Genomic DNA, 24,489 nt, shown 5'->3' with positions numbered 1-24,489 from the left:
ATGTATCCCTCATCACCCAACGTCGGAATGGTATGCAGTTTCGGTATCGTCGTCACGGGGCCTTGATTCGGGATGGTGGGTTGGCTAATCGGCCTAAGCCGTCGTTATTCTAAACGCGGCTCGTCATTCGCGTAGCGCCTCGACTCGTTGTCTGGTTTCACGGTTATTGGGGCTGTAAATGCAGAGGATCTCCAGCTATCGCTCTTTTCGATTGCGTTATTCATCGTCCTGATCCTACGTCTTCCTCTTTCCCCTTTTCCTGATTTATACCCCGTCATTTGCAAGTCCAACACTCCCCAACCATCTCATACGCGTAGCCCCAATCGGTGGGGATTTTGCAGTACAGAGAGGAGCCGTGGCAGGCGAGATGCCCCATCCTCCGCTGGCACGATTCCGGCGTCTGGGGCATCTTGAACGGTGTACACGAGGTTGATGTTGCGTGTGGCTGCGACATTTCCACCGCCGTAGCGTTCGCCACGGCTCCCATGCCCATCATGCTGAGCACATCCATGAACCCAAGCTCATCGTTCCCCATAGGTCGCGCTCTAGTCGAGTGCGCGAATATTATAATAGCTGCCGTCCGTAAATATCTTGTAACCCTCATCGTTAATTTCGGTTGACCTCGATTCCACCGTTGCGGTGTGAGGGGTGTGATTGGGGATTCGTGGTTCGCACACTCAATGAGATATCGGTATTAACTTGGAGATCGAGGAACATCTGGTCAGGGTTCAACGGATTTATATGGTTCTGGCGCCAATACGGATGACATCGTGGCCTCGACGTCGTCGGTGCTCTTTCGGGATGAATATAGGCTAAATGGCGGGCGGATGCTTGGGTTGAGTTTAAGAGAATGGTGAGTTCATATATACGACGGCGGTGGTTGGTCGCTCAGGACAGCCGATTTCCTCACTGGGTATGTGAACGGAGCATATAAGAGCGCGTGGACCTCATAAATATTCAACATGTCCTCGTGGCTCAGTTACTATCTCTTCTAGAAACTTCGACCTAGCGGCCACATGGCCTTGGACACCTGCGAATATGACATCCGAGGGTGGTCCACGTCGGTAGCCCAGCCGAGCCTCCCTTTTGACTCACCAACGGCCGTCTTCGAGTGACAACTGGCTAGTTGTCCTTCTTTACTCCCGAGCCGTCTATACCCCGCTTACGATCATACCCTCTCTATGCGCTCCCTATGCGCTCGCTCTCCGCGTCAATGAAACTCATCGGCCGCTGTCGCTGCGTCATCTCCGCCTTTCCAAAGACGAAGACGGATGGGTTTTGTATGAACATATGATCCATATCCTCCAGTGTCCTGTTTGAAGTCTCGGGGTAGAACAGGAGGACAACGGGGAAAAAGAAGAAGCTCATGACGGCGAATACTACTATCATTGTTAGAAGACTCCTCCTCAAGTTTTCCGAGACATAATAAGGGCTTAGCCTAAAATGCTGACTTACTCAAGAAAAAGGCCCACTGTAGGTTGTCGATACCGACTTTGGTAAACTGCGTCACCGCGAAGCCACCCATCCAGTTCATCGCAGTCGCAGCAGCGGCCCCGCGAGTCCTCCATCCAAGAGAGTTGATCTCGGCGCTGTAGACCCACGGCGTACTCGCCCAACACGTGCCGAAGAAGACGTGGTATACGATAAACATTGCCGTCGCGACGTTGCCCATCTACATCTCTCGTTAGCGTGATTTAGGGGGTACAATAATCAAGGGGGCTCACCATCTTCCTCTGCGAAGCGTCTATTTCACCTTGTCTCAGGCACAGGGACGCTATCAAGTGGCAAGCGCCCATCGCAGTGGTCCCGGACAGCATCATCCTACCAAAGGTTAGCGGTGGATGGAGGTAATGCAGCGAGAAGGGCGGAGCGTATTACTTTCGCCGGCCGAAGCGATCGATAATGACCAAGCTTCCGAATGCGGATACGAAGTAGATCGTCCCGTTTATGGCCGCTATCAGCCTGCTCATCTCCTGGTTGAATCCGACATTCTCATTCAACAATGTTGGGAGGTAGAAGCCTGGAGAAAATGTTAGTAATTCTATAGGGGGCATGGGAAGAGTATGTCTGACCCAAAGCGTTAATCCCGCTGAACTGTTGCACTATAATATGGAGTTAGCAACCATTATGTCTGAACCTCTTCGAAAGTGATCGGGCATCCATTGCGAGGGTAACAACTTGGCGGACTGGCCAGAAGGCGCACATCTTAATGGGTGCCATACTGAAAGTGAGGGACGCTGAAAAACGGGCACGGGGAGATACATACTGAACTGTGTCCCGCACGACAATATCAGACGGCGGAAGTTGTGAGTCTTGTCTCGGAAGCAGAGGACGTCCCAAAGGGGTGTGCGGTCTTCTCTCTCGAGCTCAATGGCCGATTTGATCGAGCGGAACTCGCTCACCACCGTCGAGTCGTCGATCGGAATGTCTTTCCCGGCCAGCAGGGACAGCACCTCTAGCGCTTGCTCCTCCCTGCCCACTAGCAGCAGCCATCGTGGGGTTTCAGGCACACAGAACAGGAGAGGGGTTACCAGGAAAGGGAATATCAGCTGGAACGCGAGGGGGAAGCGCCATTGCAACGGTCCGTCGCGGAAATACAGGGCGTAGCTAATCCAGTTCGCCAACGAGAAGGTGGTGACGTTGGCAGAGGCGCCGATACCGACAAGCTTGCCGCGCTGATGCGGCTTTGCGCACTCGGAGAGGTAAACGGGCGTCATCGTCGAGGTCAGCCCTATGCCGATCCCGTTGACCAGCCGGCCGAGGATCATCTGCGGCATGTGCCAGGCCAGGAACTGGAGGATGACGCCGACGAAGCTGCACATCAAACCGAGGGCAATCGTCCGCTTCCGGCCGAGCTTGTCGCCCAAGACGAAGGCCACCAGCGACCCGGCGAAGGCGCCGAACTGCGATTGCCGTCCCCTGTCAGCCCCTTTACACGTAGAGGTCTCGCCGCGAGAACGAAGAGAGCAAGAGCGCGATGCCTCTTACAAAAAAGCAGCTCGCGGTGATCCCCGACACGTTCGGGTCAAGGGTCTGGGGAAAGCTTTGTTTGAAGTCGTCGGAGACAAGCACGCCGGCGAACACGCCCTATCCCGCGCGGTGTCAGCATCGCGTCTCTCGGCGTCGGCCGCGGCTACGGTTACGAGGCATACCTGGCAATAGCCGAACCAGCACGAAGAGACTAGAGGGTCAGCACGGGAAACCGTTCCTCAGGGGCGTACTGAACTAATGCTAAGCTTCCTTACTCGCATCCACCAGCGTGATCGTGGCAATCAGCCTGCCGCCGTAGATACGGCTCTGCTTCCGGATCATCCTGACGGAGTTGGACCAACGGAATACGCCGAGGGGGTTCGGGAATGACAACTCAGTTGTTGATTGGTATAGACTGCGTGAGTACTTGGCACAACGGCGGTGTCTTCCGTGTGTCCCTTTGAGGTTGATGCGGAAGCCGAAGGGTGGCTTTATGTGCAAAGCTGCCGCCGCCTGCCCTTGGCTGCGTGCGAAAAATTCTAACCGCCAGCGATGGGTAGCTTATATCTGCCGAAGCCGGCGGCAATCCTCGCGAGTCCGGCCTTGGCCTGCAGCCGGACCCTTCTGCTGAAGCCAATACCCCGGCCAACGGTGGGCTGTGGTTAGTCAAGGTGGACCGCTGCGGGTTGTCGACTACACACCGAGATAAGGGGGAGCATCTGGATGCTACCACACCGCGAACGCCAGGCACCGGCGAAGATAGGACGGGCCCTTATCTCTTCCGGCAAGAATTCGACACGTCATCTTTCCGGTATTATTATCCGCGGAAGACGTAGGACGCCGGGAAGCCTCGTCGTCCAAGGATCGACGCCACCGTAGGTATAAGACCGACCGAAGAGTGACCTGCTCATGATGCTGTTCCCGTCCTGTCTAGAATTCAAACTCGGCATGTAATCCCCTCGCAAGATTACCTTCCGGAAAGTATGCGTGAATCCTATCCACAGAGCTTGACACCACTCTACCGTAAACAGACGCATGTGATGCTCCCGCACCGGATGCCGTCGCTGGCGGAGCTACTCTATTCGGCCTGACCGCCTCTTCCCAGCCCCTCGGGACGACCCACCGAGCACAACTAGCTCTCTCCCTCTCCCTCTGACGCTTCCGCCGTCGCAGCCATTACCAATGGACCTGTCACTGTCTCGTCAACTCGCGCAAGTCTAGAGCGACCTCGAGTGCCCGGCCCACCGTTATCGTGACCACCACGCCTCCACCGTAGGGGCTGACGATAGGACCGCTTACGGTGGCCCTAATGCGTCTGCTCCCAACACCCCCAGTTCTTTTCCTTGGAAACTTCGCTGGCGGGGGATGAGACCGTGCCGCCGTAGCGCCCCGTCGAGCTCCAGACGCGTAGGCTGCGTTTAAGGGTGGCATTATTGTTGGTCCCCTAAATCGAATAGCTACCCATCCCTCCTGCCAGGCCGGCAGCCTGCACGCACCAGATCTCCCGAAAGGCATTCCTGTCTCTGTCGATCTCGATGGTTACATCAAACCATCTGAGGGGCACGCCAGCAGGGTCATATATTACCTATATATGCGGTCCCTGTCACGTCGCCTTCCCCGCGCTATTGCCGCGCCCTTCGAATTAATATCGAGGACAGAAAGCTAGTATCACGACCAGAACCAGAGGAGCACGAGCTCGGACAATTACGCCCGTTAGATAGCAGAGCGTATTCCGGACCGGCGAGGAGAGCCGCCGTTCCACTACGATTTCCAGAGTCGACTCCGTCTGAGCGTGGGATTAACTGCACAGATCCCATGAGGAGTATTGGGGTATCGAAATACCCGTCTTCTGCACATCGCGACGCGCCGACGTGACCTAGCACACTGTAGCCTGGCGCCGCGCCTTATTGCGTCGTCGACCAAGTCATAGGGGGCGCTGACACTTGCCATCTAGGGCCCTGCGCCGGATGAGGGGGGGGCGGCAGCGCAGGAGCTCACGGTCAACTATGCCTCCGTAGCGCGTGTACCCCAACCTAGATGCGTGTCGACATTCCGCACTAGCTGGTTGACGACATGGGCGCGCTCTGCGGAGCACCGCATGTAATTGGTAAAGTGAGGGCCGAGATCCTCCGGGCCTCCTCCCCTCCTCGGCGGGTGGTTCGACACGTAGATACTTTGGTGGAAACGACAGGGTGTTACGCTTGTGCAGGGTGCGCGTGTTGATGTTTCTCCGCCGGTGATTCATGTGACGGCACGAACTCGAGGTTTCGGCTTGTCGCCTGTACATGGTCCCTGCTATCGTGCGCGTCTCGGGCTACGGGTGTGATACTGATCGAACTCAGAGAGGTAAATGTAGGGAGGAAGCGGGAGCGCGAGGAGCATTGTAGGGACATCTTTGACCGCGCGCAGCAACCTTACTCTGTTCGTGGGTGCCAGACGTGTCGTGGGAGTCGCTGTGATGCCCGATATTATCTTGCACATTCCATCTCGGACTTGCGCTCTTCCCACCCTTAGCATGGATGGTCCAGACCCATTTTCCGGTGCGGTATTTCTAGGCAGGTTCAGGGAGGGATAAGACGGGTATAGAAGCGTTATGACATCCCGAGATGATAGATCGAAAAATATTTGTATTCGGTTATTAGAGAGGTGAAGCGGATATTCGAGGGCGGGTATGCCATGAATGTGATGTGTAGCCAGGAGCTGCTCCGCTCGACGGCCTATAGGCATGTGTACCCCCCCCCCCCCTAGTTTCTCTCGGAAGAAGCTACTACGATTTACGACCTGCCCTGCCTATTCCCCTTAGCAAGCATCGTTACTCTATCTCCGTAACCTCGGGCCACGCATCCACTCCGACGCCATCCAAGAGGCCGTCGTTCTCGCCATCGAGGAACCTCCTGAACAGGCTCGTCAGGAAGGCCGTCTGCACGCCCATGATCCTCGTGCTGTTGATCGGGCCGGTGAGCTCCTCTATGGCGGGCGGCAGTCCGCGGCCCCATAGTTCCCGGAACAGCGGCACGTCTGTGAACGCGAGGTGTTCGGCGCCGTGGACACGGTACTCGCGCCTGAAGCCGCGCAGGTTCGGCCAGGCCGCCGCCCACCTCACGTCGTTCTCACGCGTGTGGTTCCGCCCCGCGAGGATGGCAAACGGCTGGTCTGTGCCGACCTGCGGCTGGTCCCCCCAGAAGGAGCCATCCGTGTTCGCACCCACGGCGAAGCGCGTGTCGTTTGCGGTCGCCTGCAGCGCCGTGGCGCCGCCGAGCGAGTGTCCGAACACGCCTACCCTGTCTGTACGGAGTGTACAGCTCCCCAGTCCCGGGATCTGGCCGGTTATCGTGGCGTTATTGAGGCCGTCGAGCACGCTTACCAGGTCGGCGGTGCGCACTTCGATGTTCCGCAGCGTGTATTGGAGCTGCTCCTCCTCGGTCGTAGCGTTGGACGGGATCTGGTATACAATGCGTCCGTCCGGATACTCAACCGCCGCGGACTCATACGGGTGGTCTACTGCGACTACGTTCCAACCGTAGCTGGCGATCTCAGCCAGGAGAGCGGCGTGGGGCGATATCGGAATACCAAGCCCGGGGCTGAAGAGCAGCAGCGGCGTGGACGGTTGCGTCCAGGGCGCGCCGAGACAGGCATGCGTCACTATATTATGCAGACTGCCGTTGGGAAAGGAGTTTGACCCCTCGAGGGCTGCAGCAGTGCGATCGGGAATCTGTGTCTGCGGTATGCACTTAGCCGTGTCTATGTTGGTCGGGTAGAAGAGGGAGACAACGAGATCCCGCGGTTGGGGTATCGGCGCGAAGGGATCGCGGCGCGTGTAGTCGACAATTTCGAGAGCGGACGTGCCGACGACATAAGGGCCCGTCGAAGGAGGCGTGAGGATGGCCTGGGCGAGACGGGCGAACAAGGTGATGTAGAGAAGAGCTGACATGATTACGTGGTCAAGCAGAGCAAGCGGTGGGTTTATTTTTGCTCCTCTACACAGTCGCTGACACCCATCATGCTGGCGCAGTGGGATAGTGCTCAGCTCTCTTCTTTATAGCTGCGGAACACCGCTCCTGGACCAGTATGCCGACGAGAATGCTCGGATCACTCGGGTAAAGACTGCGGACCGGGGCGCTTTCTCTGCCTCGATCCCGGCTCCGCGCCGCTTCGTACGATTGTCAGCATCATCCCGTCTATCATTCTTGGCGTATCCACGGCAAGGAGTGATATGACCGAAAACGGGAGGGGGCGTTGAAGATGAAGATGAAGATGACAGGCTATACGAAGTGCGTGGGGTCGCTGGGTATGGCGTGAGCCAATGGCAGGCACCGCATCCAGGCCCCAAAGGTAGGTTATGCACTGTAATCCTTTGATTATTTATACGAGGTAGTCGTGATTTGCAGCCTGCGGAGGTGACGGGGATGGTGTTCGTGGTCCTGGTGTTGTTGGCGGGGGGAGGTTGATGATAAATGCAACGATCCCGGCGGTCTCTTCATTCTTCCGCTTCTCAGCGCGCGACGGTTACGTGCTCCCCCTGGAACGTTCGCTGGAGTGTTCGCTAACCTCGCGGGTGAGCGAGCCACAACAGCGGTGTTGTCCACTATGATATACAGGGCCCTAGGGGTGCTAGTGAGTACGTTAGCTACCTCCTTACCTCTGGTAGGCAAGTAAAATGCCTAGCTAGGTACGTTACCCAAGAAACGGGGCCTTGGTAAGCCGCCTTGTGACGCGCGCTACGAGGACTACAACACACCTCTTTATACAGACGTCATTGTAACTACATGCCTTATAAACATACATACCTACGGTGAATATTTATTGATAGGGTTTACCTCGCTTTCTTTCCACTTGAAGACCCAGGCAGAGCGGAAATGGTGTGGGGCATTGCGACGTGTGAGCTTAGTAGGTACTTAAGCACACAGAGTCCCCAGCGATCTTCTGACGAGCGGCCGGATACGTAGACATCGACGTCTCGGGACAGCCGCCTACCTAATCCGCCGAATGGGGAACCCCTGGGCTTCCCCCCCTTGGACTTTTCCGCCCTGGCCCCGTCGCTAACCCTTCCTCGACATCGCTCTCGCGCCGCTGCGACTCGATGACGGGCAGGTCCCCCTCTCCGCGCCCGCTCAGCCACCCGATCCGCTGCCGTAGGTTGAGGGTCGCTAGGTTGAGAGTCGCGAGGTTGAGGGTCTCGAGGTCGAGCGGGCGGTACAGGAGCAGCATGCCGATGACGACGGTGGCCAGGACTATCGACGCGACGCAGTAGACCCAGAACAGGTTCTCACCGGGCGCGTAGCTCCCGGGCATCGACAGCACCGCCGCGACGGTCGAGAAGGGCAGGTAGATGATGGCGATCTGCGTCAGCGCCTTCACACTGTGGTTCTCCTCCAACCCGTGCCGTGCCTGCCGCGCCTCCCTGATCGACGTCAGCCCTGTCAGCAGGCTCACGTTCTTCTCGATCTCGACCGAGAGCTGTCCTAGGTCCTCCTGCAGCATGCGGAGGTCGCGCACCACCATGTTGTTCTCGTCAAATTTCCGCTCCCTGAGCTCCACCACCGTCTCGTCGAGCATCTTTATGAACTCTGTGCAGTTCTGCCGATGCGTAAACAGGTCCTTGAGCATCCCCTCCGCTACGTCGAAGTTCGGGATGTCCCTGAGCATCAGCTGGATGCGGTGTAGATCCCACGACATGTAGCCCTGGACCAGCTGCCATTGCTTCGAGATCAGCCTCCCGATGCCGCGGTACGCGTGGTCTTTCCCCAGGCTGTCACTCAGGAGGGCATTGGCCACCCGTTCAGTCGGCGTCAGGACACGCAACTCTTCCTCACTGCGGTGGCTCTCATTGCTAGCGCGGTCTAGGTGGAAGTTGGGTTTCACCTTGAGATCGGGCGGTTGCGGGTCAATAAGTATCACCATGAATTCACTGCATCCCATGGTGGTACTCCACACCGATAGCGGTCCTGGGATAAATGCCACAGGTGTCCCTGTTTTGCTCCTGGCTGGTAGGATTTGGACATCCCGATTCGCCCCCTGTGAGACCCGCAGGTCGCTAGCCTTCGCAACATCGAACTTCTGGGAGTTGGTCAGTGGTCGTGATACTGTCTGGATAAAATCGGTCGATTGACTAAGTCGAGGATCGCAGATGAGCTGTCGCGGCTCGAGATATTGGATGTTAAGCGAATGGTCGTGCCGATCCTCCTGCCTGGAAGGAAGTGATGCTAACCACGGGTCCACGTCTTCCTCCCGGGTATGATAGGATTTCTCAAAGTGCGTGGCCCAGTATTTTGGCCGAACCCCGAACTCCATCCCGAGGAGACAGATCGAATGTGGACAAATACTCTCTGCAATTATGGCGTGGAATTTTAGATTATGGACGTTTGTTTCTTTAAGATGCTGCCGGAGCTCGTCGTGGCCGCGGAGTACCTTTTTATGGGGACGAGCAGCTTGACTCTGGGACGGACTCTTATCCAACATAGACACGATGTGAAACAGCGACTTGCAGTCGGCAGACACGAGGTCATTGCCGCAGCATTCGTTGACTCGGAAGAATTCTTTCAAATAATCGACGACCTTGGGACTTTTCTCCTCTTTCAAGTACTCGTTGATAGTATCCTCGATGGGAAAGTTGGAGGGGGAATTCGACCGAGCCACGGTTTGTTGAATCTCTTCAACCGACACAGAGTACATTTTGGTTCTAGCTTGGGGCTACTGGCGCAATAGAGGAAGGCGTTAGTAGGCAAAAACCACTCGTCGAACGATATAGACTTAGCCATACCTAAGGTACGCAAGAGTTTAAGATACAGTGTCCCAATATTATATGCGAGATATTAAGACAAGCGTCGCCTGTGGATGAGTCTCTTCAACTTGTCTCCGCATGTGGCATAGAGCGGTGCCTTATATTCCGTATCGTCCTGTTGAAGCGTCAGCCTGGTTGATCTTGTGTTTATGGAAAATGTGTACGACTTACTTCTTACCACTTGCTGCAGAATCGACAGAAGCGAACAGAAACTCTTCGTTTTGTAGTCCGTAAAATCGGCTAGGCACATCGTATTATAGGGGTGATATAATCTGTGTTAGTCGATTTTCGGTTCCTTGCCCTCAGCTCTGAAGATCCCGACTCTCCGGAATCCTGGGGGCTTTACAGTAGCGACTTTAAATGTGATGTATTATATATGGACAACAGAGGATGTGATTCGGTCATAGCTGTCCCCCTTGTCTAATGTGTACGTGTTGCACATATGTCGAGGGCAACGGGGATATCCTCAACAGGGTAGAATCTCACCCAACCCTCCAAATTGAAAACAAGACTGACGGGCGTACTTGGTCCACTACGGCATTGTAATGTAACGGTATATAGTAACTATCAACTATAAAGATTAGACACCCTTTACTTGTTATACTTAACTAATGTGCCCGGTTGTTCAGAGTCGATAAATTAACGAAGCCCTGATTGATTAATATATGATTGTCTACGTATTGGTAACTAGCCCAAAGCGGGTGAGAGAAACAATCTAACTCTGTCATGAACGAGGCTGGGAATTTGTCTACTGACCCTAGTAATGGTCGCCGACTAGACTACGCAGATCGCAAGGCTGCTGCAACGTCGGTTATGTAGGCAGCCTAAATGAAGAAGCGAATACCGTAATATGTATGATAAGGGGATATGCTTAGAATAGATTTAATTTAGTTAATAATTCTATAGGGGATCTCTTAGGTCCTTACTTTCTTTAAGTTTTTCTAGTGTTATTTTTATCCTAATATATCCTTAAGGTACTTCCGTACCTTAGTACCTAGGTACCCTAATACCGAAGTTATTCGTAGCTTATCTAGGACTTTTCTTGGTAGGTTATTAAACCAGCGACTTTAATGCCTAATGTTATCCTCTTAACCTCTTATGACTTAATTATTAGTACGGGGTTTTATTCCCGTATAATATTATCTCCTTTCTTCGGAGGAGCTCGTCTTTAAGCGCGGATTAATTACTTAAACTTCGATAGTTAATAGGTTTATTAGGGTTTTATTAATGAAATAACTAAACGGTTCCTTTCGCCCCTTCGGTAGTAAAGTATTTCTACGGTTCCTAAGTTTAATAGCGCTTAATCGGCTAGCCTTCTTACTTTACTAGGTACCTAACGACTTTTCCGGTCCTAGCGGAATCTAATACCTTATTTACCTCGTAGTTTTCTACCTCGATCGGGGCTACTTTTCGTAAGACTTAGTTAAGGTTAAGTAGTTCCTAATTATTAACGCGGTAAGGTTCGATAAGGAATACGTAGAAAATATTATAAATACGTTAGCCTTTCGGGAGTATTAAGGTTACGGTAATAAGCGAAACGACCTTCTAGATCTTAAAGAAACCGAGTATCTTCTTATTTATTTTCTTAGCCGGGCGTTTGGTTTTAATGTTACGGGTATTTAATATAACGAGCTATCCTATTTCTAAAGGAGGTTTCTCTTTTTTATACTTATCCGCTTATCCTTTTATCCGTTATCGCGCCTTTTCTAAATATTACTTAGCTTCGTTATATACCCGAGTTATTTAGTAAATATAGAGGTTACTTTCTAGATTCTTAAGGGTACCTAAAGAAGGGTTATATATTATTAGGTACTATTTATAATTAACGTAAAAGGGTAATATACCGGTAGTTATCGAAGCGGTATTATTATAAGCGAATTCGGTAGTAGGAAGTAAACTTTCCTAGTCGCTTATTTCGTAGTTTACAAAAGCGCGTAGGTATGTTTTTAGGATTTAGTTAAGTCTTTTCATTTATTTATCCGTCTAGGGATAGAAGGCGGTACTTATTTTAGGCTTAACTCCGAGGAATTTTAAGACGCCTTTTTATATATAGGAGGTAAATCGTAAGTCTCGGTCGGAGATAATATTTAAGGGGATCCTATATAGCCGCTAATAATTACGGATAAAAATTAGTATTAGGTCTTCGGCTTTTTTACCGTCCTTTTTTAGCGGAATAAAGTACGTTATTTTAGTAAAGGGGTCGATAATAACCTATATAAAATCGTAGCCGTTAGATATTAATAAGTCCGTAATAAAGTTTATCGCGATTATTTATTATAGTCGGTAATATAGTTCCATAGGTTATAATAATCCGAACGGGGTATATCGGGGTACCTTGTTTTACTAGTACTTACGATATCCCTTAACGAATTCCCTAACTATTACTTCTAGGTTCGGCTACTAAAAGTTTCGAGTAATAAGTTCCATGGTTTTATCTATGCTTATATATCCCGTTACTTTAGTATCGTATTCCGATTTAATTACTTTTTATTATAGGTCCTTAAGTACCTAAAGATGGTTTCGTCGATAGAAAAGGCCTTCCTAGAATACTATCTCCTTATTAAGTAGTTTAATTAGTTTAGTTTAATATTCCGGGTCCTATATAGCTACCGTTTTAACCTATTTAACGAACTTTAGGGTTTAAGCGGGTATTAGAATGCTACTTAGCCGTACGTTAGAAAGTATTACCGTAAGTAAGTCTGAATTTCTTAAAAAATGCTTTTCCTATAGGATCGTTACTATCGGCTAGTCCTTAATTCCTCCTTTTTTAAGGCGATATTATAATAATCTAGATAAAATATCGGCCTTTTTATTTTACTTTCCTAGGCGGTAATATATCATAAAGTAATACGAGAAAAGCTATTAAGCTTAATAGGTTTATCGTCGATTTAATACTTTTACCGTAGTAAAGTACGTTAGGTTTTAATAATTTAAGTATACTTTTATTTAATGCTACGTACCTTTAAGATAGTATCGCTACTTTTCGAATGCGTCGACGATTACTAGTAATTCCTTATTATATATTTTATAATTTATTTCTGTTAGAATAAGTCGCCTTAAGAAAAAGGCTACCGGTTTTAGTCTTTCTTTATCGTTTTTTTACGAGAGGATAGCCGAAATAATAAAGTCTGAGGCGTCGGTTTTAACGATCGGGACTCGATTAGGATCGAAATATATAAGTACCGGGGCTTTTATAAAGGTCCTTTTTAATTCCTAGAAGGCCCTTTTTATTTCGATTTTTTATTTCTATAGCTTACGGTTTCCCTTATTAGCGCTAATAATTAGCGTAATTATACCTAAAAAGTTACGTATAAATTTACGGTAGAAATTAGCAAACCTAATAAAGCTTTACGAGTCTTTAAGTATAGCTAGGATACGTTAGTTAAGGATAGCTTTTACTTTATTCTTAGATATAGTAATATCCTTAAGGCTTATATTATACCCTAAGAATTCGACTTCCTACGTTCGCTAGGTATATTTCTTTAGGGCTACTACTAGATGATTTTCTATAAGCCGTTTTAGGACTTTTTTAATTAGTTTATTATGTTTTTTTAGCGTATCGATATAAATTAAAACGTTATTTAGATACGCGATAACTCTTACGTTTAAGAAGTCGCGGAAGATATGGTTTATTATAGCTTGGAAAGTAGCGGGGGCGTTAATTAATCCTATAGATATAATAATATATTCGTATAGCCTATAACGCGTTTTAAAGGTAGTTTTTCATTCGTCGCCTTCCTTAATCCGTACTATATAGAAGCTAAACTTTAAATTAATCTTAGTAAACCATTACGCCGTTTAAAATAGGTTCTATAGTTCGTTAATTAACGGGATCGGATATCAGACGGGTATCGTAATTTTATTTAACCCCCGGTAATTAGCTACCGGTCTTAGGGCGTCCGGGTCCTTTTTATGTATAAATATTATAGATACGCCGTAAGGGGCCTTGGATTTCCGGATTCTTTCCATGGTTATTATTTCGTCGAGCTAAGGTTTTAAGGCGTTTAATTATCGTTCGCTTATAGCGTATAAGGGTCTTTATAAGGGAGTAGTTCCCGGACGAAGTTCGATAGCGTAGTCTTATAATTACCGATTAAGGAACCGTTATTCCGTTTCCTTAGTTATAATAGGGACGAAGTCGCGGAATTATTCGGGTACTTATAATAAAGCGTCCTTTTTTCGCGTAGTTCTTACCCGGATCGGCCTAGGGCGATAATTCCGGTACTAAGATACGTTAAAATATAACCGTCCTTCCGTAAATAAACCTTAGGGAGGATATTCCTTTATTTATTATTAAGGTAGGATAACGTCGACCTCTTCGTTTAATTTACTAACTTCTTAAGCGATAGGGTAGATATATTTATAGCTACGGAGCTTTATTTTATTAGTATACTAAAGCCTTCCTAACGAAATTTCCGAGCCGTCGAATCCTATTAAAGTTCTTAGCTATAAGCGTCGGTTAATAGGAAGGCGTAGTTACTCGACCTTAGCGGCGTTAATTAAAGGTATCTCGCTACCGGTATTTAAGAGGACCCGTAGGAGGTATTCTTTTCTTTAATATTTTATTTATATTATATAAATAAGCCGTTTACCCGACCGAGGTTTACTTAGGTTACGCTAGGGAACTCGTAGTTTCTTCGCCCTTAGTACTACTTCCGTTACTTCGGGCGTTCTAGGCCGTTTTATAACCGTAATCTTTACGTTATCTTTATTATCCCTTTCTTTTATTAACGCTTGCGGGAAGGTATTTAAAAATCCCGTTCTTTATCGGAATCAGATAGTTCCATAATACGGGGAAGAGTTTCCTCTTATCGTATAATAGTATCGATTCTAGCCCTTTTATTAGGTAATGGTTCGGGTTCCTTCCTTCCTCTTTTTCCCGATAAGACCTTCTTAGGTAATATAGGTAAGTCCCGTCCTTCTAAGTCCTTTTTTACGAAGTAGGCTAAGGTTTAGTAATTATTTTTTTTATATCGCTAGTAGGCTTTCTTATCCTTCTTTCGCTAATCGATTACGGCTTAGTTAATTTTAGTTAAAGCCTTTTTATTACTTATCTATCGTAAGTCCTTAGCCGGTACGGGTTTTTTATTTTCCTTACTTTTACGTTCGTTTACCGGTTAGCTTAAGCGGAAGCGAGTCTTTTTTACGGGTTACCTTTATTACTAATCCGCTTTTATATACTTCTTCTACGAAGCGGATCCTCCTTTTCCCGAAATCCCTAGGTTAGTTATTATGTTTTTATAGATTTAACCGGCTTCTTTAATTATTTTAAGGAAGGCTTCGTCGCTTTCGGGGATATTATTTAATCGTAAATAAACTAGCTTAATTATTTCGTCGGGTAAGGTACGGGCGATATAATTTTAGAAGGTAGTTCCGGATTATTAGACGACGTCGTTAAGATTTATAAGTTCGGTAAGGTATTAAGAGACGTTTCCTTAGTACTTAAGTTCCTATATTTTCTTAGAGTTACGATATCGTTCGGTAAGATCCTTAAATCGTTTTTAGAGGGCTTAGGAATATCCTACCTAAGTATCGACGATTATTAGCCTCTTTACTTAGGTTAATCGTTATTAATACTAAAGCTAAGCCTTTTTAATAAGTATCGATCTTACTTAGTTAATCTTTTAAACGTCCCTAGTAAAGCTTTCCTCGTAGGTTTCGAAGTAAGACTTAACCTTAATTTATTATAGTTAAAACTTAATTAAGTCCTTACCGTTATAAGCCGTAGGCTTAATAAAGTATACCGGGTTAATCGTTATCGTAATACTTCGTCGATTATTTATAGCTTTAGTTTAGGCCCGAACCATACGTTCTTTAGCTAGGTCGAGAGATTCTTAAGGTTCTTTAGGGGTACCGGGTAAGCGTCGCGGCTTCTACGGGTCCCTTAATTTTAAACCGTCCGAGTCGTCGGAATTCCTTAGGTTTCTTAAGGTATTCCGCGGGGTCTTTAGCGGTTACGGTAATCCTTACCCGGCTCCTCTTAATATAAAGGCGCTTATTACGGCGTTTTAAAACCGGGCTCTTACGCGCGCGGCGGTACGTTTAACCGCGGCGTTTTAAAGTACGCCGTCCGAAATAATCTCCCTTATTTTAGCCTCGCTATTAATATATCGTCCTATAGATACCGTCGTAAGGCGAGTAGCTAATACGGGGGTAGGTATTCGAGTCCTTTAGCTAGCTCTAGCTATAATAAACTCGATATCCGTTAGCTTATTACTTAGTCGTCGCTATTAATATTCTTTAATTAAACTAGCGGCGTAAGCCTTAAGATCGTCCTTAATTAGCTAAGTCTTTTCTTTTATAGCCCCGGGGATAAGATATTCCTTACTAAGGATTTCGTTAATCTATTTATTCTTTTACGTAGCTTATAAGTTAACGTCCGTTATTAATTTATTATATTTTTTACGTAGCTAAACTAAGGCCCGTTAGTTCTAGAAGGCGGCGTTTTTAAGTTAGTTTACGGCGGCGGTTCGTACCTCGTTTTATCGGGTAAACTTAGCTATTATTTCCTATACGTTTTAAGCGAAGTAAGTACTTTACTCTACGACCTACCTTTAGAATTCGTTAATTTATATTTTTATAGTTCGGATACCGGTTACTTATATAGCCGTAACGGTTTAATAAAGCTATCGTAATTATTCGTATTATTCCTTTAAGATCGTATTTTATCGGTATCTTATATTGATGGTTAACTAATACATGGCGGCCCATAGCATGTGTATACATGTACCTACGCCTATAAGTAGATGGTTTTCCATAGGCTACCTTAAGGAAGGAACCTTTTTCCCTTAGATATTATAATATATATCGTCTTATCCTAATTATTTCTTACTTATATTCGTTTACTTTACTTTACTTACGTACGTACCTATTAATACTAATTAGTATTATTAGAATAATAACATAAATTAATAAGGTTAGAAGAGTTACTATTACTTTAAGAAATCGGAAGAATAACCGTAGTAATATAAGCGATAAATAGTAATACCTTTTAAACGACTCCCTACTTAGCTTAACTATCTCCTTATTCCTCTTATATCCTATAATCTACGATATTAAAAGGTAAATAACTAAAGATAGTAGCTCAAGGAGCCGGTAGAGTAAGACCTTAGCCTAAACCCGAGATATCCCTTAATCCTATCTTTAGGAGAGAACCCCTAGGTAGCCCCCTAGGAGGATGGAACCCTAAAGATATCGAAGACCTCCTTTAGCTACTTAAACTTATTATAGGACGACTAATAATAATAATAACCTAGTTTAATCTATAGGTAGTTAAATAGTAATAATTTAACCCGGAAAACGTAAACATACGATAAAAAGTAACATAGGTATTAATAGCGATAGCGGATTTTAAAGTAACTAATATTAATATTCTTAATATTCGTATCACGGATAAGGCCTTAAGCGAATATTAGGAACGCTTTAGAGGCTACTTATTAAGGGAATTCGAGTTATTACCCCCCCCGCTTCGGGCTATATTACGGAATATACTAATGCGGTAAGGAATTTATATAGAAAGAAGTAACGTAAAGTATTCTCGAGAACTAATTAAGTTAGTAAGGGCGGAAGGCCCTCCTTAGTAGAATTACTAGGAACTAATAACCGCTAAAGTAAAATAACCTAATACGTTAGCTTAAAGAACCCTAATAATTAAAACGGAATAAGGAATTATATACCCCGAACGGGTAAAATCGACGTAAGGGAAATCCTAATCCTTAAGATTTAAAGAAGTAGCCGTAGAATTATTAGCGTAGTAAACGCCTATCCTATTTCGCTAAGTAGCTTACGAAGGAAACCTCTTATTTATCCTAACTAATATATAGTTCTAAACCCCTACCCGATTAAGTATCTTTTAAATAAAACCACTTGCCCCTAAGCTAAGGCCTATACCGCATATAATAGGACTAAGCGGATTATCGAATAATCTATTTAACTTTCGTTATTCCTATTCCTAGCATCTATCGCTAGAACCTAAGAACCTATAAGTAGGAAAACGATAGCCGCTACTACTACCGTAAAGCTAACTAAGAAGCTATATAGGATTATATAATAATTCCCTCCCCCTCCCTCGTAATCCTCCTTAACCCCTCCCGCGTAACCCTCGGACTAATAACCCTCCTACCGCTCCCTTACCGTTACCTTATAATCTTCTAGCATAACTAATCCCGGTACCCCCCTAGGAGCTATTAAGGTAACGATAACTACCTCTCCCTCCTTAATAACTATAGCAACCGCTAGTTTCTATAAGGTACTAACATTAAGGCGTATATTATTACCCGAGCTAAATAATAATATATCCCTTAAACTAAGGATATATTAACCTAAGAATATAACCCCCGTACGATTTATATAAGTAATAAGCTCCGGTATTACTACTATTATTTATATATCCCTTAATAGAAATAAGCGAACGCTTCTAACCGTTAATACTAATACCCCCCTAAGGGAATTAATACGCTACTCTAAGACCTAGCTAAACCCCGGTATACTAACTTCTAGCGGACTACCTAAACGCCGAACGGAGGTATACGTAACCCCTAAGAGGCTCCGGTTCTTACTACCCGACGGAATTATTACGTACGCTAGGAGGTAATAAACCGCTACGATAATTTCCTATGCTTATTAGGAATTAATAGGAGTAGACTTATTATAACATTCCCCCGGCGCGTATTCCAAACGAATTATATCCTCCGATTATCGTAAAATACTTTAAGAAAGCATAAAATAAGGAGAATAACTATACGGGCGAGATATATAATATCCTAGAGGATAAGTTTAGGTTCTTCCTAAACGTTTATTATACTATAGGTATACGCTAAGGATAATTTCATACCGTATTTTTAATAATCCTATCGGGAAAAGCCGCTATATACTTTCTATATAACGTCTCTCGTTACTAGTATTTCGGAGATATATATACCGCTATAAAGCGATACTTTAATACGGAGTAAAACAAGGTTTAATATTACTATAATTAAACGGTAATTACGTTTTTTAATACGAAGGTAATAAAAGGTAACGAGGGCAAGACCGATCTAAAAGTCCTATAATTAATGTTAAATAAACTAGCATTATATTAAAGAGTACTTAGCCCCGATTTTAAGGGAGAATAGCAGCTTATTATAATAATTTACCGTATATACCGAGCTATTCCTTAACTATAATACGTATTCTTCGAACCATTCCATCGGTTCGAGGACTTAGCTAATAAATTCCGCGCGTTTATTAATACCTATAAGGTAATAAAAGAAGCTAAGTAATTTATAGTTAATAACGAAAATAGCGACTCGGACGACGAATAATTTTATATCGATCGGAAATACTATCGCAACGATAAAGAAGGTAAATATAAGTCGAATAAATTTCGAAGCATATCTAAGAAAAGATACTAGGTATATAAATAAATAAGATGCTAATCTACTAAGCATTTAAGTAAGGATTAGGAGAAGGCACGGTCGAACTAGCAAACTAAGAAATACTAGTCGAAGGAAAGCTATATAACTTTCCTAGCCGAATACGAAGGATTCGAAGGAAAGGATATAAAAAGCGAGAAGAAGGACGAGCCCGACGATAAAGTATAACTAAACGACGACGATACCGAATAGTTTATAACTACGGCCTACCTCTCTAACCAAGCCTTCTAATATCGTATTATTTCGATTTACTTTCCTATCGAAAAGCCGGAAACGGATATAATATTCGTTTTCGATAGATATACTAGGAATATTTTTTAGGGAATTATATCCGATATAAATATAATACGAGTTTTAATAGCCGGAAAGGGCTAATACTTAGCATTACTTAAGGAATATCCCGAGTAATACTTGAATATAGATATTAGCCGGGCCGGAAAGGCTAACATTAAATTCGGGAATGGATTACTAATTAAATCTTTAAAAGTAGTAACGGTTAAAATACCATTCGGTTACGTCGACTTTTATATTATAAAAATAAATATATTATTCTTATTCTCGCTTAAGAATATAAATTATATAAGAGTATACCTTAATAACGTTACGAATTAACTTATTTACCGAAACGGCGTAATAATTCCGATTATCCGTAAGTAGGGATATCCTTAGTTTTAATTAAATACTATAGTCTATCTTATTAAAGTAAAGCTTCGACGAATATATACTCGCTTTAGCTACTTATCCGTTAATAAATTATACGACTTATTAAATAAAGTAAGATACGACGTCGAGGTTTCGGATATTAAAGAAATTAATAAGTTTTATTATTACTACTAGGTTAAAGGCAAAGCGCCGTAATGGTTTAGGTTTAATCTTAAGGATCCCGAAATCGACTTTAATTACGAAATTATTATCGATATTATATATTTCGACGAGCGCCCCGTACTTTATATCGTTAATATAGCTATAAGCTTCTAGGTAGTTCGATTCCTTAAAGTAATTTCCGCTAAAGAAACTTAGGAGATATTAAAGTAATATTAAATCGATACCTACCTGGAATTATTAGATATTATTACCTATAATATTAATATAAACTTCGATAGTACCGAGTTCCGTAATAAAGCACGCCTAGTAAGAGTTACTTATAAGTAGGTACCCGTAGAGGCGTATTAATCCATTAATAAGGTTAAAGAGTACTACGGCCCGATTCGCCGAGCCTACGAGATTATCTTAAAAGAGGTATAGGGATCCCGAATATCGCGTCTATAGATAGTAGTTAAGGTAATTAACGATACGGCGAATCTAAATAACCTTATACCTATACTTCTCGTCTTTAGGGCCTATCTAAAAATTAATATAAACTCGTTACTTACGGCTTTATAATTATAAAAGGCCTAAGTAGTTTAGAAAGTAATAATAGAAGTTAAGAAGATTAAGGCCTAGCGCTTTATCCGCGACGCTTTAAACATACGAAACGGACCTAATACCTTAAGGACTTTATTAACGTTACTACCCCTAAGGAACGAAGTCTTAATCTATCGCGAAAAAGGCGGATAAAAGGGGCTATATAAGGTAATAGCCGTTATAAATAAGGAAGTAACTATCGCTTTTAACGCCTCGGAAGGAACGTTATCCTTCCGAAGTTCCCATATTAAGCCCTACGTCTAACCTAAGAACGACCCGAAGCCTTCTTAAGAACTCTAAATTAAACTACCTAAACTTCGGTTTAATCCCTCGGATTATACGATCGTCTTTAAGTAAGACCTTAACGCTATATACGTTAGTACGAAGAAAAAGAATAACCGTACGCTAACGATAAAGCTAAGGGCAAAAGGGAAGATTACGATACTAAGTAGACCTTATAAGGCGTTAAATATAGTAAAATTAAACGTACTATTCGCGGATAGAATACTATAGCCTATAGTATACGATAAAGTAACTTACCGAAACGCTACTATATTTAAATTACGAATGATACGGGAAGTTAAGGGGAAGAATATACTAATCCCGTACGAGAAGTTACGACTTATCGTATAAGGGTATGGAAACCCTAATAAAGAGTTTATTATAACCTACGTACCTATAATATAAAGAGCTAATTAACGGTTAATCATAGCTTTAGTATTAATATATCGCTAATAAAGCATAATAATTATAATTCGAGATATTATAATAATATATATATAGTTTAAAATACCTATATAACGAGTAATTTTCGTATATTTACCTTCTAAATTAAAAAATAAATATCCCGAGGGAACGCTTTTACGTATTATAAAGCCGCTATATAGATTAACGGAATTAGGTACGTATTAATTCGAAACGTATTTAAAATACTACTAACGAGAATTATATATAGAACCGTCGGCTTTCGACCCATACTTATTAATCGCTAAACCCGATTAATCCTTCGGTATAATAGGCCTTTAAACGGACGATATCCTTAACATTAGTACCTTGGAATTCCTAGAAGAGGAAAATAAGGCACTAACTAAGGCAGGCATTAAAGTACGACCTTAAAAGATCCTCGAGAACGGCGTAATCGAGGACTTTAACGGATTACGTATCGTAATATATAAGGAAGGGTTCGGTATCTCGACGATCTAGAAGGGGTAAGCCGAAAGATTAAAACCGTTAAACCCGAAGGCGTCCGATATACCTAAGTAATATATTAAGTAAAAGGCACAAGATACTTATATATTATCGATTTATTAACCCGAGACCGCCTTCGACTACTTTACCGCGGCTTAATATATAAAGCCTGGTATTAAAGAAGCTAAGGCTCTTAATATTAAGATTAAGTAATAAATAAATAATAAGGACCGAGGCCTTAAGTATATTAAGCTTAACCCGTAGAACCTCTACCTATACGTCTTCGTCGACGGATTCTTCGCTAATAATAAGGATATAAACTCGTAAATAAGCTTCGTTATTATCTTAGGTAATAAAACGGCTACTAATTAGGATAACGAGCTAAGGATTAACGGTAATATTATCCATTAATCGTCTACTAAGTATAAACGGATAACCCGAAGCGTTCTAGCAAGCGAGATTTACGGGATAGTTTAAGGTTTTAATATCGGCTACGTTATTTATCGCATTATTAACATAATCCTAGGGCGGTTATTACTTCCAAGGGCTTCCCTCGTACTCTGTACGGATTCCTACTCGCTATATTAGTACTTAGTATAAATAGGTAGTACTATAGTGGTACGGTAAGACATACCCTCTTAATATATTACGTAATACGCTACGATAGACCTTATGCCTATATAGAGTAACCATAGCTCCCGTAAGTACGGGATATGCCATACTTATTATCTAGTTTATTACCTAGCTAGATTACTATCTTTACTATTTTTACCTTAATTAAAGATTCGTTTTTATTATTAGATTTGTCGTTCTCCGATTAGTATATCTATCTTAGTTATAGGCGCTTAAGTTACTTCGTCGTACCGCTATAGCCGAATAAGTAACTTTTACGTTTTACCCCTTTTCTTTCCTTATATCTTATACCTTCGGGCTAGCGACTACTATATCTCTACGACTAAGGGGTATAGCTAAAATACGATAACTATATTAAATTCCTTGCCTTTCGATTAATATAGCGATATTAGTTTTATTTATTTTAGATTATCGTACGTATTATAATCTTCGATAAAATATACTTTCGAGTAAACCTATCTAGGTCTTTAATATCGCGTACGTTTTACTTCTCCTTAGTAGCGACTACCTTATAACTTTTTCGACCCCTTAACCTTTAATTTACGGAGTTTTTATTACGCTATTAGGATTTAAAGAATACCGATCGCCGTCGGCGCCGCTATTTAACCCGCGAAGTAGCCTGCGTTTTACGTTAAATAAAGTATCCCGCTTTATGGTTATTTATTTACTATAGGGAGGTACGTATAAGCCCGGAAACCTTTATTACGATACTATAGCCGCTAAGATACTACTTAGCCCTTAATACTTATAACGCTAATAAGCTATCGATACTACGATATAATACGACGACTAAACCGCGTTTATACCGATTAGGATATCCTTCGTATCGTTATTTACCTACTTATACGAAGAAACCCGTAAGCCTAGGAAACTATCGTCGTAATACTACCGCTATTAAGGATAATACTTAGCCCTCGATATTAACCGCTTCCTCGAACCGCTAGTAATATAGTATATCTTACGCGAATAAATAACGCTTTTAACGATTAAGGCAGCCCCCTTATAGTTACCTACCTACTATATAGAAGACGTACGAGCGCCTTAATATAAATTACGATAACCTATACGACCCGCTACTCCCTTATTAATACTAAGGGCGGATAAAGGCTAATAATAATTATGCCCTAACCGACCTTACGATAGTTTCTTTTTCCCTCTAAACCTATTAATCGATATAAATTAAATATATAAATACTAATAATTCATTATACTAGAGGCATTTTAGGATACCTAGGCGTAGCGATTCGACGATATAATATACGATATAATATAAATATTTATATTAATAATATAAATAGGAATTAATAAACTAATAGCTACTAGTAACCGATAGTTTTAAAAAGAACTAGGAATTAATATTAATAAAACCACGTAAATATAAAGGATTAAGGAAACGGAACTAAAGTCGAGCTAATAAGTATACCTATATATAAGTTAGCCCTATATTATTAACTAATAACTAATATAGCGAGAAGTATTAATATAAGCGTAAAACGACGCCTAGCGGTAATACTGCTAATATCATTAAATAACCTCCGTTAAATCGAAACCGGCTTATAGTTATAACCGGTATCGTATCTAACGCGATTCTTTACTCGGGATTTATCCTTTATACGTATTACCTTAACGAAGGTTATACGTTAGGAGTTCTAGACCTTAATAGGAGGAATTATCGTCGACTTATTTATAATAATTAAACTATTAATCTAGGGAATACGTATCGCACTTTAATTAGGCGTTAGCCGATTAAAGAAGCTCGTATAATACCCGAACCCTATCGATCGGAATAGTATAATAAATAATAATATACTTATACTAAAGAAAAAGTATTAAGATATAAATAATAGCTATTATATCTTTACCCCTATGTTAAATAATAAGACCCCTACTACTCCCCTTTCTACTTTATATCTCGTACCGATAAATTAAACGGAATCCGTAGCTAGGAAACGGAATAAATCGCCGTTAAGACCCGAAGTAATAAAGATTAAACTACTAACAAAGACCTTAAGAGTCGATATTAATTCTCCGCCCCTATTATAGTGGTGCGGTAAGACATGCCCTCTTGATGCATTACGTAACACGTTACGATAGGCCTTA

At 43.7% G+C, this 24,489-nt stretch overlaps 3 protein-coding genes across 3 annotated transcripts; all 3 read right to left on the bottom strand.

Moving 5' to 3' along the window:
- Nucleotides 1–891: 891 nt before the first annotated feature.
- GGS23DRAFT_341356 (putative sugar transporter) lies at nucleotides 892–3,502 on the bottom strand. The gene is made up of 9 exons (XM_051513045.1): nucleotides 3,246–3,502; nucleotides 3,153–3,181; nucleotides 2,989–3,087; nucleotides 2,267–2,903; nucleotides 2,073–2,102; nucleotides 1,879–2,020; nucleotides 1,725–1,821; nucleotides 1,456–1,672; nucleotides 892–1,382 (listed from the first exon to the last, which is right to left on the bottom strand). The coding sequence occupies exons 1-9, from the start codon at nucleotides 3,310–3,312 to the stop codon at nucleotides 1,180–1,182; spliced, it is 1,521 nt and encodes a 506-aa protein (XP_051367729.1). The 5' UTR covers nucleotides 3,313–3,502; the 3' UTR covers nucleotides 892–1,179.
- A 2,018-nt stretch (nucleotides 3,503–5,520) lies between these two features.
- On the bottom strand, nucleotides 5,521–7,115 carry GGS23DRAFT_341421 (uncharacterized protein). The gene has a single exon (XM_051513047.1). It carries the CDS (start codon nucleotides 6,899–6,901, stop codon nucleotides 5,783–5,785), a length of 1,119 nt encoding a protein of 372 aa, XP_051367728.1. The 5' UTR covers nucleotides 6,902–7,115; the 3' UTR covers nucleotides 5,521–5,782.
- Nucleotides 7,116–7,704: 589 nt separating this feature from the next.
- Nucleotides 7,705–10,028, bottom strand: GGS23DRAFT_341329 (uncharacterized protein). The gene is made up of 3 exons (XM_051513044.1): nucleotides 9,923–10,028; nucleotides 8,197–9,866; nucleotides 7,705–7,981 (listed from the first exon to the last, which is right to left on the bottom strand). The coding sequence occupies exons 2-3, from the start codon at nucleotides 9,640–9,642 to the stop codon at nucleotides 7,784–7,786; spliced, it is 1,644 nt and encodes a 547-aa protein (XP_051367727.1). The 5' UTR covers nucleotides 9,643–9,866; nucleotides 9,923–10,028; the 3' UTR covers nucleotides 7,705–7,783.
- Between the last annotated feature and the right edge of the window lie 14,461 nt (nucleotides 10,029–24,489).

The sequence above is a fragment of the Durotheca rogersii genome (genome assembly GCF_024521655.1).
Source record: "Durotheca rogersii strain YMJ 92031201 chromosome Unknown GGS23scaffold_38, whole genome shotgun sequence".
Taxonomy (NCBI): Eukaryota; Fungi; Ascomycota; class Sordariomycetes; order Xylariales; family Xylariaceae; genus Durotheca; species Durotheca rogersii.
The sequence above is the reverse complement of the archived record's forward strand: the minus strand, read 5'-3'. Positions and strand labels throughout refer to the sequence as shown.

Coding starts and splice junctions, on each gene's coding strand:
- GGS23DRAFT_341356 (XM_051513045.1), bottom strand. CDS start 3,312: ATGATCCGGAAGCAGAGCCGTATCTACGGCGGCAGGCTGATTGCCACG. Junction 1,822..1,878: donor GATCGCTTCGGCCGGCGAAA/GTAATACGCTCC, acceptor AACCTTTGGTAG/GATGATGCTGTCCGGGACCA. Junction 1,673..1,724: donor ACGCTTCGCAGAGGAAGATG/GTGAGCCCCCTT, acceptor CGAGAGATGTAG/ATGGGCAACGTCGCGACGGC.
- GGS23DRAFT_341421 (XM_051513047.1), bottom strand. CDS start 6,901: ATGTCAGCTCTTCTCTACATCACCTTGTTCGCCCGTCTCGCCCAGGCC.
- GGS23DRAFT_341329 (XM_051513044.1), bottom strand. CDS start 9,642: ATGTACTCTGTGTCGGTTGAAGAGATTCAACAAACCGTGGCTCGGTCG. Junction 7,982..8,196: donor GCGTCGCGTCGATAGTCCTG/GCCACCGTCGTC, acceptor GAAAAGTCCAAG/GGGGGGAAGCCCAGGGGTTC.